Source organism: Leptodactylus fuscus, chromosome 4, assembly GCF_031893055.1.
Source record: "Leptodactylus fuscus isolate aLepFus1 chromosome 4, aLepFus1.hap2, whole genome shotgun sequence".
NCBI classification, from domain to species: domain Eukaryota; kingdom Metazoa; phylum Chordata; class Amphibia; order Anura; family Leptodactylidae; genus Leptodactylus; species Leptodactylus fuscus.
In genome coordinates this window covers 198,619,595-198,632,913 of record NC_134268.1, presented here as the reverse complement: position 1 = coordinate 198,632,913, position 13,319 = coordinate 198,619,595, and the positions used below count along the sequence as shown (strand labels likewise).

Below are 13,319 nucleotides of genomic sequence, written 5' to 3'. Positions count from 1 at the left end.
CTCTAGGGTCTTTTCTGACCCCGAAATATAGTAAATGGAGGCCCACCTCTACGGAGATCACTTGTGGTGTTCATCCCTTGGCATCCTCTTCCAGACTCTTGGTTGACATCACAAGTCTCAGAGTCACCATTAGACATCATACGGGAGGCCCAAATAAGATTGGCCTGAAACGAGCCAGAAGGCTGAACCTCACGAATATTTCTCTAAAGAAATCTTGTAAAATTCATCCATCTTTAGTCACAATACAGATACAACCCATGGAGAAGAAGGCCACTGTATCTGAAAGAAGGCAACCTCATGCAACAATTTTCATGGCTGGTACAATATAAGTGCCCTGGGATTGTCTTTCAGGAGACCAAAAGAGGCCCAAAGAAGGTGGGGACCCACCTTGAGGTGATTAAGACTGTTTGTTATGTTTATGCACCTCTTTATCATACTTTGTTGGTTGAAGAGGTGGAAGGGGTGCAAAAAATGTCAAAATGGCCCCATTACGGTACAAGTTTGTTGCCACTTAACATAGAAAGTCTCTGTATTTTTGTTCACTTACATGCCCTTTCCTTTACCCATGGGCCAATTACCTGTCCTTTTGTTTTACTATTAATACTGTTGCTCTAGAGATAGCAGCTCTGTACAAGTCTAATAGGAAGCAGGACCCATAATAGTAGGTCTGGCACTATGGTATGTATGCCCTTGATCACAATATATAACAAAAAGTGTAGTTTTGGCACACGCAGCACTAATGAGGCGAGGTGAGGCGACGGCCTCAGGCAGCGCTTCGAGGGGGGGGGCAGCTGCAGTGATTTTTTTTTACTTTTTCCTCAACTAGCGCAGGAGAAGGCCGCTCTAAAAACAACCTATGTAGCCCTCTTGTGCGCTGGTTTAGACCTCTGCGTCTCAGCGCAGGCATCATCATCACGCTGCCTGCACTAATACGGGCCTGCTCACTACCGCCCCCCCACTTCCCCTTCTACTATAGGCCATAGAGGGAGGCAGTGAGCAGGCCTGGGCCCGGGCCATGATCCTACTACCGCTATTATTATACTCAGGGGTCTTTTCAGACCCCTGAGTATAATAATCGGAGCCCTAAGGGAGGTGAGGGAACATAATAAACTGTGTTACTTACTTCTCCCAGATCCGATGTTAATCCTAGCTTGCTTTGGGGTTAAATGGTAATGCCCAGACGTCATGTGGTCTGGGATACTATTATATAGGCCTGAAGCCTGCGCTAGCAGTACCACACAGGTCCGAAGCCTGTGCTAGTAGTAATAGCCTGTTACTGGTAGCACAGGCTTTGGGCCTGTATTGTACTGCTAGCACAGACCTTGGGCCTATATGGTAATATCCCATACCACGTGAAATCTGGGATTTGTATAGAGCGGACAGCTACAGATTTTGAGTTTTATATGTATAGGTGGTCCTTTTTGGATTCCCACTCTGTGATACAATTTGTGGATACTGAATTACATTAGATTGTAAGTAAAATAAATCAGATAAAGAAAAAACAAAAATTTGGAGTATACATAATAACAGTTTAGACCCAAGTATTAGCTGACACACCAGTGACCTTTCCTGACCATTCCATTCAGAATTCTACAATCCAATGTAAATTGTGATGTCATGAAAGAATGTCATAGTTTGAATCCATTGGGTGGAAGACACAGAGAGAAGAAACTGTAGTGACGGAAAAGGCCACCATATACACCTAATGGATATTAAGAAAAACTGCCCCACCGGTACCATGGAACACAAAATGAGCCATATGGCTGATACTATCTATAATGAGCTGAGATTAGAGGACAAACTGTGCGACGTTGTGATCAAAGCCAGCGATGTGGAGTTCAAGGCTCATAAGATCATCCTATGTGGCTGCAGTCTATACTTTAGGTCAGTGTTTATCATGTTCGGAAAGTCATTTAATGGAGTTGGTCACTTTAAGTTGATTTTAACCTGTATGTAGGAAAAGCAATATACACAACTTACTGTACTAGTATACTAATATAGCTGAAGTTTTAATAGACTTATGTTAGGAAGATCCATATAGAGTAGGATGGACTTGATGGACCTGCGCCTTCATCCAACCTCACCAGTTTCCTATACATTGGATAAACTCAACTAAACATGGCCTACACTTGTAACTTTTGGAAGGATGTCTTTAATGGACTGTAAACAATATTTAAGGTGGTACCTGCCCTTCCAGATATCGTTTCAGGATATGCTGCTATATGTGTGCACAAGAGGAGTAGCAGTTTTCCCTGAGCCGAGGACATAAAAACGAAATGCTATGATTTCTCGCATAACAGAGGAAGAGAACACAGGACTCTGCTCCCCTATTTTTCTGTAGCTCGCTCTCCTATGGGCAAAACCTCACAAGATTTGCTTTGCGACTATTCTTGAGGTTCACTTAGAAAATTTGTTTTGGACTGAACTTGAAGTAAGGGGGTTTCTTCAGAGTAAAATAGCCAACATGTAGGGAAGATGTGTGCAAAGAAAAAAGCTTTTCGATCCTCTTCCTGGCTATTTGCCTCCTTCTTTAACCCTTGTTTACCACTGAGGCCTGTGATTGGACCTCAAAGTCACATGGGGGGGCTTCATCATCACCATACTTTGATGCTACAGCGTACGTGAGCATGATGATGTCAGTGCTCCCCCAGGAGACTGCTGAGGCCCAATCAAAGTTCTCAATGGTCATTTGGGGGCCAAAGAAGTTGGCGTATGGCCTGGGAAATGAATTCCAGAGCATGATGCTTCCCTGTTTCTAAAATGAACAACAAAATGGCTGTCACTTTGCTGGTCTAGTGCAAGACGAACCCCAAAAATTTTAGGTTCTGTACAACTCGAATTTTTTGTAAACTTTGAAACGAACCTGACTCATTACAAACTGGTTCATCCAACACTACTCATAAGTATAATGAAGGACAGCAGTACTGTCACAACATATTGATGTGAGGAAAGCTCTAGGGTTGCATAGAAAACTTACTCCAGTAGTCTCTGCTTGCTTGTGTTTCTTTCGCTCTCTCTCCTCCATCCTCCCCTTACTTCTTCTTTCTAGACTTCTATATACAGCAGTAATTTGATACGTCAATGAACTTGCTTCAGCAGAGATTTCAGAGTGAATATCAAGTTAGGATAGAGGATATTTCTATATTTCAAAACATATTCATTGGATTTTTCATAAGAGTAAGGATAGGCTATAGAATATGTTCTTATTCCCAATTTGTCTTTACCTGTAGAACATTGCTCACCAGTAGCTGGAATAACGAAGAAAAGGACGTGTATGACATTCCCGGGATCTCTCCCGACACAATGAAACTAATTCTCGAGTTTGCCTACACCGGGACTGTCCCAGTCAACTCTAATAATGTGGAAAATCTCTTCATTGCAGCAGATTATCTTAACATTCTCAGTCTTATACCAATTTGTTCTGAATTCCTGAAAAACCAGCTGTGCCCAGAAAATAGTATTGGTATCTATAAATTCACAGAGTATTACCATAGTCCTGATCTCCGCGAGAAGGCTTATGCGTACATCTTGCTTAACTTTGAAAATATAGTGAAGACTTCAGAAGAGTTCCTTGACCTGTCAGCTGGGGAACTTAAAGAATTTATAGAGAAAGATGAACTTAACATTAAAGAGGAGGACGCTACATTTGAAGCTATTATAAGATGGATTAACCATAACCCAACAAGCCGAAAACAGTACATCTCACTTCTTCTGCCAGAGGTAATGATGGGTTCAGAGTTCACATAGGGCTAAGGGGGTTCTGGAATAATAATACCTATGGCATATCTCTTGGGTATGTTATCAGTACGCAAGCATTGAGGGCCTGACCACTCAGATGAAGGATAGTTTGTGCCGTGGACCCTTTGCTTTTTTCCCCTCTGTGACATCGACATGCATGTCCAAGGTCTTGTTTTAGCACTATAAACAGGGCATGGACAAAATGGTTCTCTGTGTTTCAAAGTCTAGTAGATACAGTGTTGGTCAAAAGTATTAGCACCCCTGCAATTCTGTCAGATAATACTCAGTTTCTTCCAGAAAATGATTGCAAGCACAAACTCTTTGGTAATATCTTCATTTATTTTGCTTGTAATGAAAAAACACAAAAGAGAATGAAAAAAAAGTCAAATCATTGATCATTTTACACAAAACTCCAAAAATGGGCCGGACAAAAGTATTGGCCCCCTCAGCCTAATACTTGGTAGCACAACCTTTAGACACAATAACTGCGCACAACCGCTTCCGGTAACCAGCAATGAGTTTCTTACAAGGCTCTGCTAGAATTTTAGACCATTCTTCTTTGGCAAACTGCTCCAGGTCCCTGAGATGTGAAGGGGGCCTTCTCCAAACTGCCATCAAGAGATCTCTCCCCCACAGGTGTTCTATGGGATTCAGGGCTGGACTCATTGCTGCCACTTTACAAGTCTCCAGGGCTTTCTCTCAAACCATTTTCTAGTGCTGACCTGAAGTGTGTTTTGGGTCATTGTCCTGCTGGAAGACCCATGACCTCTGAGGGAGACCCAGCTTTCTCACACTGGGCCCTACATTATGCTGCAAAATTTGTTGGTAGTCTTCAGACTTCATAATGCCATGCACACGGTCAAGCAGTCCAGTGCCAGAGGCAGCAAAGCAACCCCAAAGCATCAGGGACCCTCCGCCATGTCTGACTGTAGGGACCGTGTTCTTTTCTTTGAAGGCCTCTTTTTTTTCCTGTAAACTCTATGTTGATGCCTTTTCCTACTTTTGTCTCATCTGACCAGAGAATATTCTTCCAAAACGTTTTTGGCTTTCTCAGGTAAGTTTTGGCAAACTCCAGCCTGGCTTTTTTATGTCTCTGGGTAAGAAGTGGGGACTTCCTGGGTCTCCTACCATACAGTCCCTTTTCATTCAGACACCGACAGATAGTACGGGTTGACACTGTTGTACTCTCGGACTGCAGGGCAGCTTGAACTTGTTTGGATGTTAGTCGAGGTTCTTTATCCATCATTCGCACAATCTTGCATTGAAATCTCTCATCAATTTTTCTTTTCCGTCCACATCTAGTGAGGTTAGCCACAGTGCCATGGGCTTTAAACTTCTTGATGACACTGCGCACGGTAGACACAGGAACATTCAGGTCTTTGGAGATGGATTTGTAGCCTTGAGATTGCTCATGCTTCCTCACAATTTTGCTTCTCAAGTCCTCAGACAGTTCTTTGGTCTTCTTTCTTTTCTCCATGCTCAATGTAGTACACACAAGGACACAAGGCAGAGGTTGAGTCAACTTTAATCCATTTCAACTGGCTGAAAGTGTGATTTAGTTATTGCCACCACCTGTTAGGTGCCTCAGGTAAGTAACAGGTGCTGTTAATTACACAAATTAGAGAAGCATCACATGATTTTTCAAACAGTGCCAATACTTTTGTCCACCCCCTTTTTATGTTTGGTGTGGAATTATATCCAATTTGTTTTTTTGACAATTCTTTTTGTGGTTTTCCATTGAAGACAAATTAAATGAAGATAATAATACCAAAGAATTTGTGATTGCAATCATTTTCTGGAAGAAAATGAGTATTATCTGACAGAATTGCAGGGGTGCCAATACTTTTGGCCAACACTGTACATACTGTATATATAGAGAGCATACACATGACTAGTTTAGAGTATCTCCAAATTGGAAGTCTTGTGAGATGGCGTGCTATGGTTAGTACCTACCGAAAGTAGTCCAAGGATTACCAGATCACAAGCGCTAGTGGTGAGCCAGGGTAGATGACATCACAGAGAGTGCTGGATGTCAACAGGAAAGCATCGGTATAAACTCACCATCCCTCGCTTCTCTTGGGCATCCTTGCAGTGTCTATCACATCTTCAGGACCCTTTTCAAGCCTCTTCCAGCCTTGTGGGTGACATCACATGCCCCACAGGACTGCTGAGCTCTGTGTTTGGGCCTCAGTGGGATTCCTCTATGTCATGACGCTGTAAAACAAGATTCAGGTTTCTTCATGTTTTTGCATCTCCCCTGGTCCAGAGACACCAGAGAATAATGATAACACTTCTGGTTCGGGCAGAAATTAAACAGACAAAACCTAGTAGATATTCGTGAAATGAACTGAAGAGACCCCAGAGTATAATAGTGGTTTGTGGGTGATGAACCCCAAAAGTTTTGGATTTAGGACAAGCCAAAAACTTTTGGAAAATTCAGTATGAATCCATTTTATGATGACCCGGTCTAGGAACAATGCAGTAATGTCATAGTAAAGGCGGGATGCAAAAATTGATACTGCATGGAAAGGATGATGAGCACAGTAGAAGTAAGCATTGAATCAAAGTGGAACTCAGGATAGAGCCATATCCAGCTTTTCCATTCTCCATAGTCATTATTAGTAGTATATTATCATAGGTCTCAGAGGAAATGGACACCCTAGCAGCTACTATGCCTGCTATCCTCGTAGTTACACCCATGGAGCAATGGGAGGGGGCTTGGTCTAATAAAGTTTTCTTTAACAGCATATGGATTCCCTAGTACCCGATGCATGTATGTTACCTAATACAGAAAGAGATGGCTCCTGGATGCACTATGGGAAGAAGGTCAGTTGGCAGACGCAGGGTGATGCTCGGGACAATGGTTTCCTAGAATGTCTTGGATCTGGACATTCATATAGATGTTACTTTGACATGTAACACCTACTGTATGTGAACATTGCTGTAGCCAAAGTATGGTAACTGGCAATGGTCTTTATCAGTAGGGTTATCCTCCCATCAAATATTATGAGCTGAGGAATATGACAAAGTGGTCAAGTATATATATACTAGCAGGAGGACCCGGCTTTGCACGGGTATATTTCATTTTTTGTTTCTGCAGTGACCCCACAAGAATTGTCCAGTTTTGCACGGGTGTATTTAGTATATCGTTTGTGTGTTTCCATAAGCATCTCAATTCGGATATCAGTGAAAAACCTGCGATCGGTTGTTATGGAGGCCTAGAGTAAAGCTGTGTGTATGTGACCTTGTGTAACTGTCATCCACAACGCCCTGCTCCTTTAAAGCTGACATAAGGCAGTGAAGAAAAATGGTTGGTTTGCTATGGAAATCTGGAGTAAAACTGTAATATGTGGTACTCTGTGCAGAGCTGTGTATCTAATCCTCCGGTGTGTGGTATTGTGTGCAGTGGTGCATATCTAATCCTCTGGTGTGTGGAATTGTGTGAAGACGCGTATATCTAATCCTCTGGTGCTTGGTACTGTGTGCAGACATGCATATTTAATGCTCCCACGTGTGATACTGTGTGCTGACTTGTGTATCTAATCCTCCAGCGTGTGGTACAGTGTGCACACACACGTATCTAATCCTCCAGTGTGTGGTACTGTGTGCAGACACGCATATCCAATCCTTTGATGTGTGGTACTGTGTGCAGACACATGTATCTAACCCTCCCCGTGTGGTATTGTGCACAGTAGCATGTATCTAATCCTTTGGCGTGTGGTATTGTGTGCAGTGGCGCGTATCTAATCCTCCATCGTGTGGTATTGTGTAAAGGTGTACGTATCTAATCCTCCGGCGTGTAGAAGTGTGTACACACGTGCATATCTAATCCTTTGGCATGTGTAACTGTGTATAGACTCACGTATCTATTCCTTCGGTGTGTGGTACTGTGTGCTGACATGTGTATCTAATCATCTGGCATGTGGTACTGCGTGCAGACATGTGTATCTAACCCTCCCCGTGTTGTATTGTGTGCAGTAGTGCGTATGAAATCTTCCGCCGTGTGGTATTGTTTGCAGGGGCGCGTATCTAATCCTCCATTGTGTGGTAGTATGTAAAGACGTGCGTATCTAATCCTCCAGCATGTGGAACTGTGTGCAGACGGGTGTATCTAATCCTGCGGCATGTGGAACTGTGTATAGATATGCGTATCTAATCCTGCAGCATGTGGTATTGTGTAAAGACGTGCGTATCTAACTGTAACGGTGTATAGATGCACGTATCTAATCCTCTGGCGTGTAAAACTGTGTGAAGATGCATGTACCTAATCCTCTGGCATGTGGAACTGTGTGCAGATGCGCATATCTAATCCTTCGCCTTCTGGAAATCTGTGCAGACGCGTATATCTAATCTTTCGGCTTGTGGAACTGTGTAGACGCGTGTATCTAATCCTCTGCCATGTGATACTGTGTGCTGACCTGTGTATCTAATCCTCGCATGCTTGTATCTCAGCTTGGATATCATTGTTGGATTGTACATGTGGAGTGACCGTGTGTATGGCAGTTGGAATATGAGTGAAAGACTTTCAGGTTTGTTTTGGCTAATGGTGGGTCAGGGTTTTGGGAAAGCTGTATCTCTGGAATGGTACGTCCGAGTGAGTTGGGTTCTCATCTTAAACCTTCCCGGACACCTGAAGTATCTGTGTGCCAAATTTGGTGAAGATCGGTCCAGTCGTTTGGTCGCGCATAGAGAACAGACAGACAGAAATTCATTTTTATAAGATAGAGAGATATAAAGAGAGAGAGAGAGAGAGAGAGAGAGAGAGAGAGAGAGAGAGAGAAACAATGTAAATGTACAGAGTTTGACAAATTCTCAATTCTTCTTACTCTTTTGGTTAACGTATTATAATTTGCTTTACTATTTCTCTCTAGGTTCGCTTTGCCTTCATGCACCCTGACTACTTCAACATCAATGTCAAAGCAAATATCTATATACGAGACAATGAGGAGTGCACACCTATCATTAATAATGCTTGGAGAGCTATGTTTAATCTCGACTTGAACAGCCCCTCATATTGTGATTTTAAAAACCCAATGAGCAGACCCCGTCTTCCTTATGAAATCTTGTTTGCTGTCGGTGGCTGGAGTGGAGGTGGTCCTACAAATGCTATTGAGTGCTACGATGCCCGTGCCAACCAGTGGGTCCATCTTACGAATGAAGAGTTTATTCCAAGAGCTTATCATGGAATGGCATATTTAAAGGGGCATGTGTATATCATCGGTGGGTTTAACATTATGGAATATTTTAGCAATGTAACACGTTTTAACCCAATCAATAAAACGTGGCAAGAAGTGGCTCCCATGCACTCAAAAAGATGTTATGTCAGTGTCGCTATCTTGGATGGAAATATCTATGCACTGGGAGGCTTTGATGGTCATTTTCGTCTGAACACTGCCGAATGTTACGAGCCAGAAACCAACCAATGGAGTTTGATTGCTCCTATGAACGAGCAAAGGAGCGACGCCAGTGCCACCACTCTAAATGGCAAGGTAAGAAGATACTGATCTTTTTATATACTAATACTTTATTTTGCTTCATTTTTTTTAATGTTATATTTTTTATTGTAGATTTTTCTATTTTCTGTACATGTTTACAGGGCTGCTATCTTGCCTCAGCTTTCACTCTTCTCTGTTACCATAACATGCTTTACAAAAGTCTCATGGCCATAGACATCAATAGTCTGAATCTGACTCATTGAGGCCTTTGGTTAGATAATAGATAAACTGTGACCAGCTATTGTCAGTAGTGGATGCAATGCTGGGTGTTATGTAATGTGAGGTGTTATCTTCTATTGTAACTTTTATGTCTTGTCGGTTTAAATGAGGCAAGTGTTGCTAAGAAAACCCCTACAGAATTGGCATGTGTCAGTCTACTATTAGGCTTAGTAGGCAGAGTGAAAATTACAGAATTTAGTACTTTTTTTGTAGAAAATTTAAAAATCATAAAAATATCTAAATTATGTTTCACATAAAAACTTGGTTTATAATATAGGTCACATTCCTTTTAGCTGTGAACTGTTTGCCAGTAGCATTATATAATTCAAGAACTATATATAGGGGCAACATGGTGGTTCAGGGGTTACCACTGCTGTGCTGGAGTCCTGGGTTCGAATCCTGCCAGGAACAACATCTGCAAGGAGTTTGTGTGTTCTCCCTGTGTTTACGTGATTTCCTCCCATTCTACAAAGACATACTGGTAGGAGAAAAAAAAATGTACATTATGATCCCTATATGGGGCTTACAATCTAAATAAAAAAAAAAAAAGAACTATATATTAGGGTTGAGCCGATCTTGACTTTTCAGAATCGATTTTAAAATCCGCTTTCCAATCATTTTTCATTCGAACCCGATCTCGATCCCAATTCCGATCCCAATGCAAGTCAAGGATTTTTTTATTAATCGGAGATCGGATTTTAAAAGCAATCCTATTCACTATACAGCATGGAATCTAACAATTGTTAGAATCCACGCTGTGTAGTGAATCACTAAAGTAGCCAGAGGATTTTTTTTTTAATCCTCTGGCTACTTAGTCCTCCCTGGTGTCCACTTACCTCCAGAGATGGCTGGTCCTGTGCCCCGTGCCTTCCTTCTTCTTTGCCTCGCTGCCACTCCACGCTGCTCTTCTCCCTTCGCTGCCCCCTCCCTGCCAGGTTAGGAGAGTGCGGGCGGGTTAGGAGTGTGGGCGGGTACTGGGAGGGGAGATGTCACGTCTCCCCGCCCTGTACCTGCCCACACTCTCCTAAGCCACAGCGAGGCAAGAAGAAGCACCGGAGCAGCCATCTCTAGAGGTAAGTAGCTGCTAGAGATGTTTAGTTTAGCCTCCCATTCAAATGAATGGAGGCAGCCGGCGCACAGGGGGTTAAGGCTGTGTGCCGGCTGCTTCCATTCATTCCTATGGAACTGCAGTGGAGCCTTCACACTGAGTATACAGCGTATACTCAGTGTGAAGGCTAAGCAAAGCATTGTGGGAAAAGATCACCAACCTCGATCCCACATAAAAAGATCGAACACAATCGCTCAACCCCTATAATTGATGTCCATTATTATTTTTTGTACAGATTTACATATGCGGAGGATTCAATGGGAGCGAGTGCTTGTTGACTGCTGAGACATACAGCCTTGAGACCAGGCAGTGGAACACAATCTCTTCAATGTGCAACCCAAGAAGTGGAGTGGGAGTTATCGCCTATAGAGAAAGAGTATATGTGGTATGGAGAACTCATATTTAATATGTATTATTAGACATGAAGCAAAGACTGAGAATATGGAAACTTACCAATCTACCAGTAAGCGTGCAGGCTGGTGCAGGGTGGTGGTGTACAAGTGGTTCTCTTTTAGAGAAAACAATTAGGTCCTTATAGACTTGGAGTGTAGTGTCCCGAATCACAAAGCAAAGCAAATCATAAAGCAATCCATGGCTTCATTAAAAATAAAAAGCTTCAAACTTTTCTAGAGAGAGGTATGGTGAGTGTCATTGAATTAATCTTTGATGGTCCTGGCACCTGCGCTCTTCGTTCTGTGAAGCCGGAGATGTACCCAGGTTTTACTGCGCATGTGCCAGAAGTGCAGTGACTGTCATTGGATTAATCTCTGATGCTCCCAGAACCTGCGCTGTTCTTCTGTGAAGCTGGAGATGTACCCAGGTTTTACTGCGCATTTGCCAGAAGTTCAGCGCATGCGCACTGAAGCCAAGGTGTGCTCCTCTTGCTTCATTGAAGAACTGTTCCAGATAAGGGAGTACAGTTGATAGGTGAGTATAAAGCTTTTTTATTTTTAACTTGGCTGCGGATTCCTTTATAACAAAGTCATTTAGGACACTGAACCCTGGTCTATAAAAACCTGTGGATGGTTTACGCTAAGTTCACATCTGCGCCATCTCCATTGGGGACTCTGCAGCTGAAACTTCTAGAAATTGGAGAGAGAAGTCCAGCATGGGTGACTTTCCTCTCCGCTGCTTTTAGTATACACTATACAGTCAATGGGGTTCACTTGGGTCCATGTGTAACTGCTGTTTTAGCAGTTGTTTGGGGTCTCCCGGTGGACACAAACGACAAAGAACCTGGTGCAGGTTACTATGAAGAAATATCTATCTAAACTATCTAAAGTACTCATAATATTTCAATGATCCTTATATTATTTTTCAGGTCGGAGGCTTTGATGGAAATAATCGCCTGCAAAGTGCCGAGGCTTACAACCCAGAAGACAACACTTGGCATATGGTGCCAGATATGTACACAGCACGCAGCAACTTTGGAATCGAAGTAGTAGATGATCGCCTGTTTGTTGTAGGCGGCTTCAATGGATTTACCACTACATTCAACGTCGAATTTTATGATGAAGCAACGGCTGAGTGGTCTGAAGTCCATTACATGAATGTCTATCGTAGCGCCTTAAGTTGTTGTGTGATACGCGGTCTCCCCAACATTCAAGACTATGTAACCTCCCGGGACAGTGATTCTAGAGATGAGATTGAAATTTCTTTCTCTACAAGTTCACTACCAATATGAAATTCCATAAAATAAAGAAAGTCTCTGAATAAATTCGACCAATAAGAAATGTACATTCATAAGATTATATAAGATGTAATTCGTCCCTAGGCTCCTTATATCACATATTATGGTACTTCTCCCTGATACGAGGCTTTTGGAGGCTTTTGGAGTGGGGTCAAGACTATGAAGAATGACCTTTTTATTTAACTAGTGGATCCTCTTTTACTCAAGTTACCATAGAGGCAGATGGGCAAGATGGTCCGATGATTATACATGGAAATCTTCCCTTATATTAAAATCTTCCCTTAAATGACACCAAACCTAAGAACTTTTTATTTGGAATCATTTACAAATTATGATCCTGTGTCTTGATAATAACTTTTTATCGCTTCCCCTGGTGTCCTTTTGATTTTTTTTCAGTTTTGTTTCAGGTTCTTGTGGTTTGATTTTACCAGGATTTGCTCGGCGTTATGAGCACTCCCATTGAAGTGAATGGGAAGTGTTCGGGAGCCGTCCGCAGTGCTCGCGTGTACGGCTGTGAATGAGTATTTTTACAAGCCCGGCATAACTCCGTGTGCATGCAGCCTTAAAATGTTTGGGGTTTTTTTCAAAAAAAACTATATAGTTACTGTTAGCACAGACTTTGGGCCTGTATGGTATTATTCCAGACCACATGACATCTGGGACATTACCATATAAGCCCAAAGCCTGCTAGGATTAACATCGGATCCTGGAGAGGTGAGTAACAGTGTTTATTATGTTCCCTCACCTCCCCTGGGGCTCCAATTATTATACTCGGGGGGTCTGAACAGACCCCTGAGTATAATAATAGTTCATGGGTGTGCAACTGTGGGGCGTAATAGTTGGTGGGAAACCATGGGACATAATAGAGCTTGAAGGGTCCACTGTGGCCCCTGTAACCTCTATTATTTCCCACAGCGACCCCGCTGCAACCTCTATTATGCCCCACAGTCTACTGTGCCAGTGTGGGACATAATATAGGCTGCAGGGGCCACTGTGGGACATATATATATATATATATATATATATATATATGGGTTGGGCACATGTAGAAGTGAGGAATCAAAGATAT

At 42.5% G+C, this 13,319-nt stretch overlaps 1 protein-coding gene across 1 annotated transcript; it reads left to right on the top strand.

Moving 5' to 3' along the window:
* The first annotated feature begins 257 nt into the window (after positions 1 to 257).
* LOC142199924 (kelch-like protein 10) lies at positions 258 to 12,244 on the top strand. The gene is made up of 6 exons (XM_075269854.1): positions 258 to 298; positions 1,738 to 1,884; positions 3,231 to 3,720; positions 8,610 to 9,227; positions 10,796 to 10,945; positions 11,882 to 12,244. The coding sequence occupies exons 1-6, from the start codon at positions 258 to 260 to the stop codon at positions 12,242 to 12,244; spliced, it is 1,809 nt and encodes a 602-aa protein (XP_075125955.1).
* The last annotated feature ends 1,075 nt before the right edge of the window (positions 12,245 to 13,319 follow it).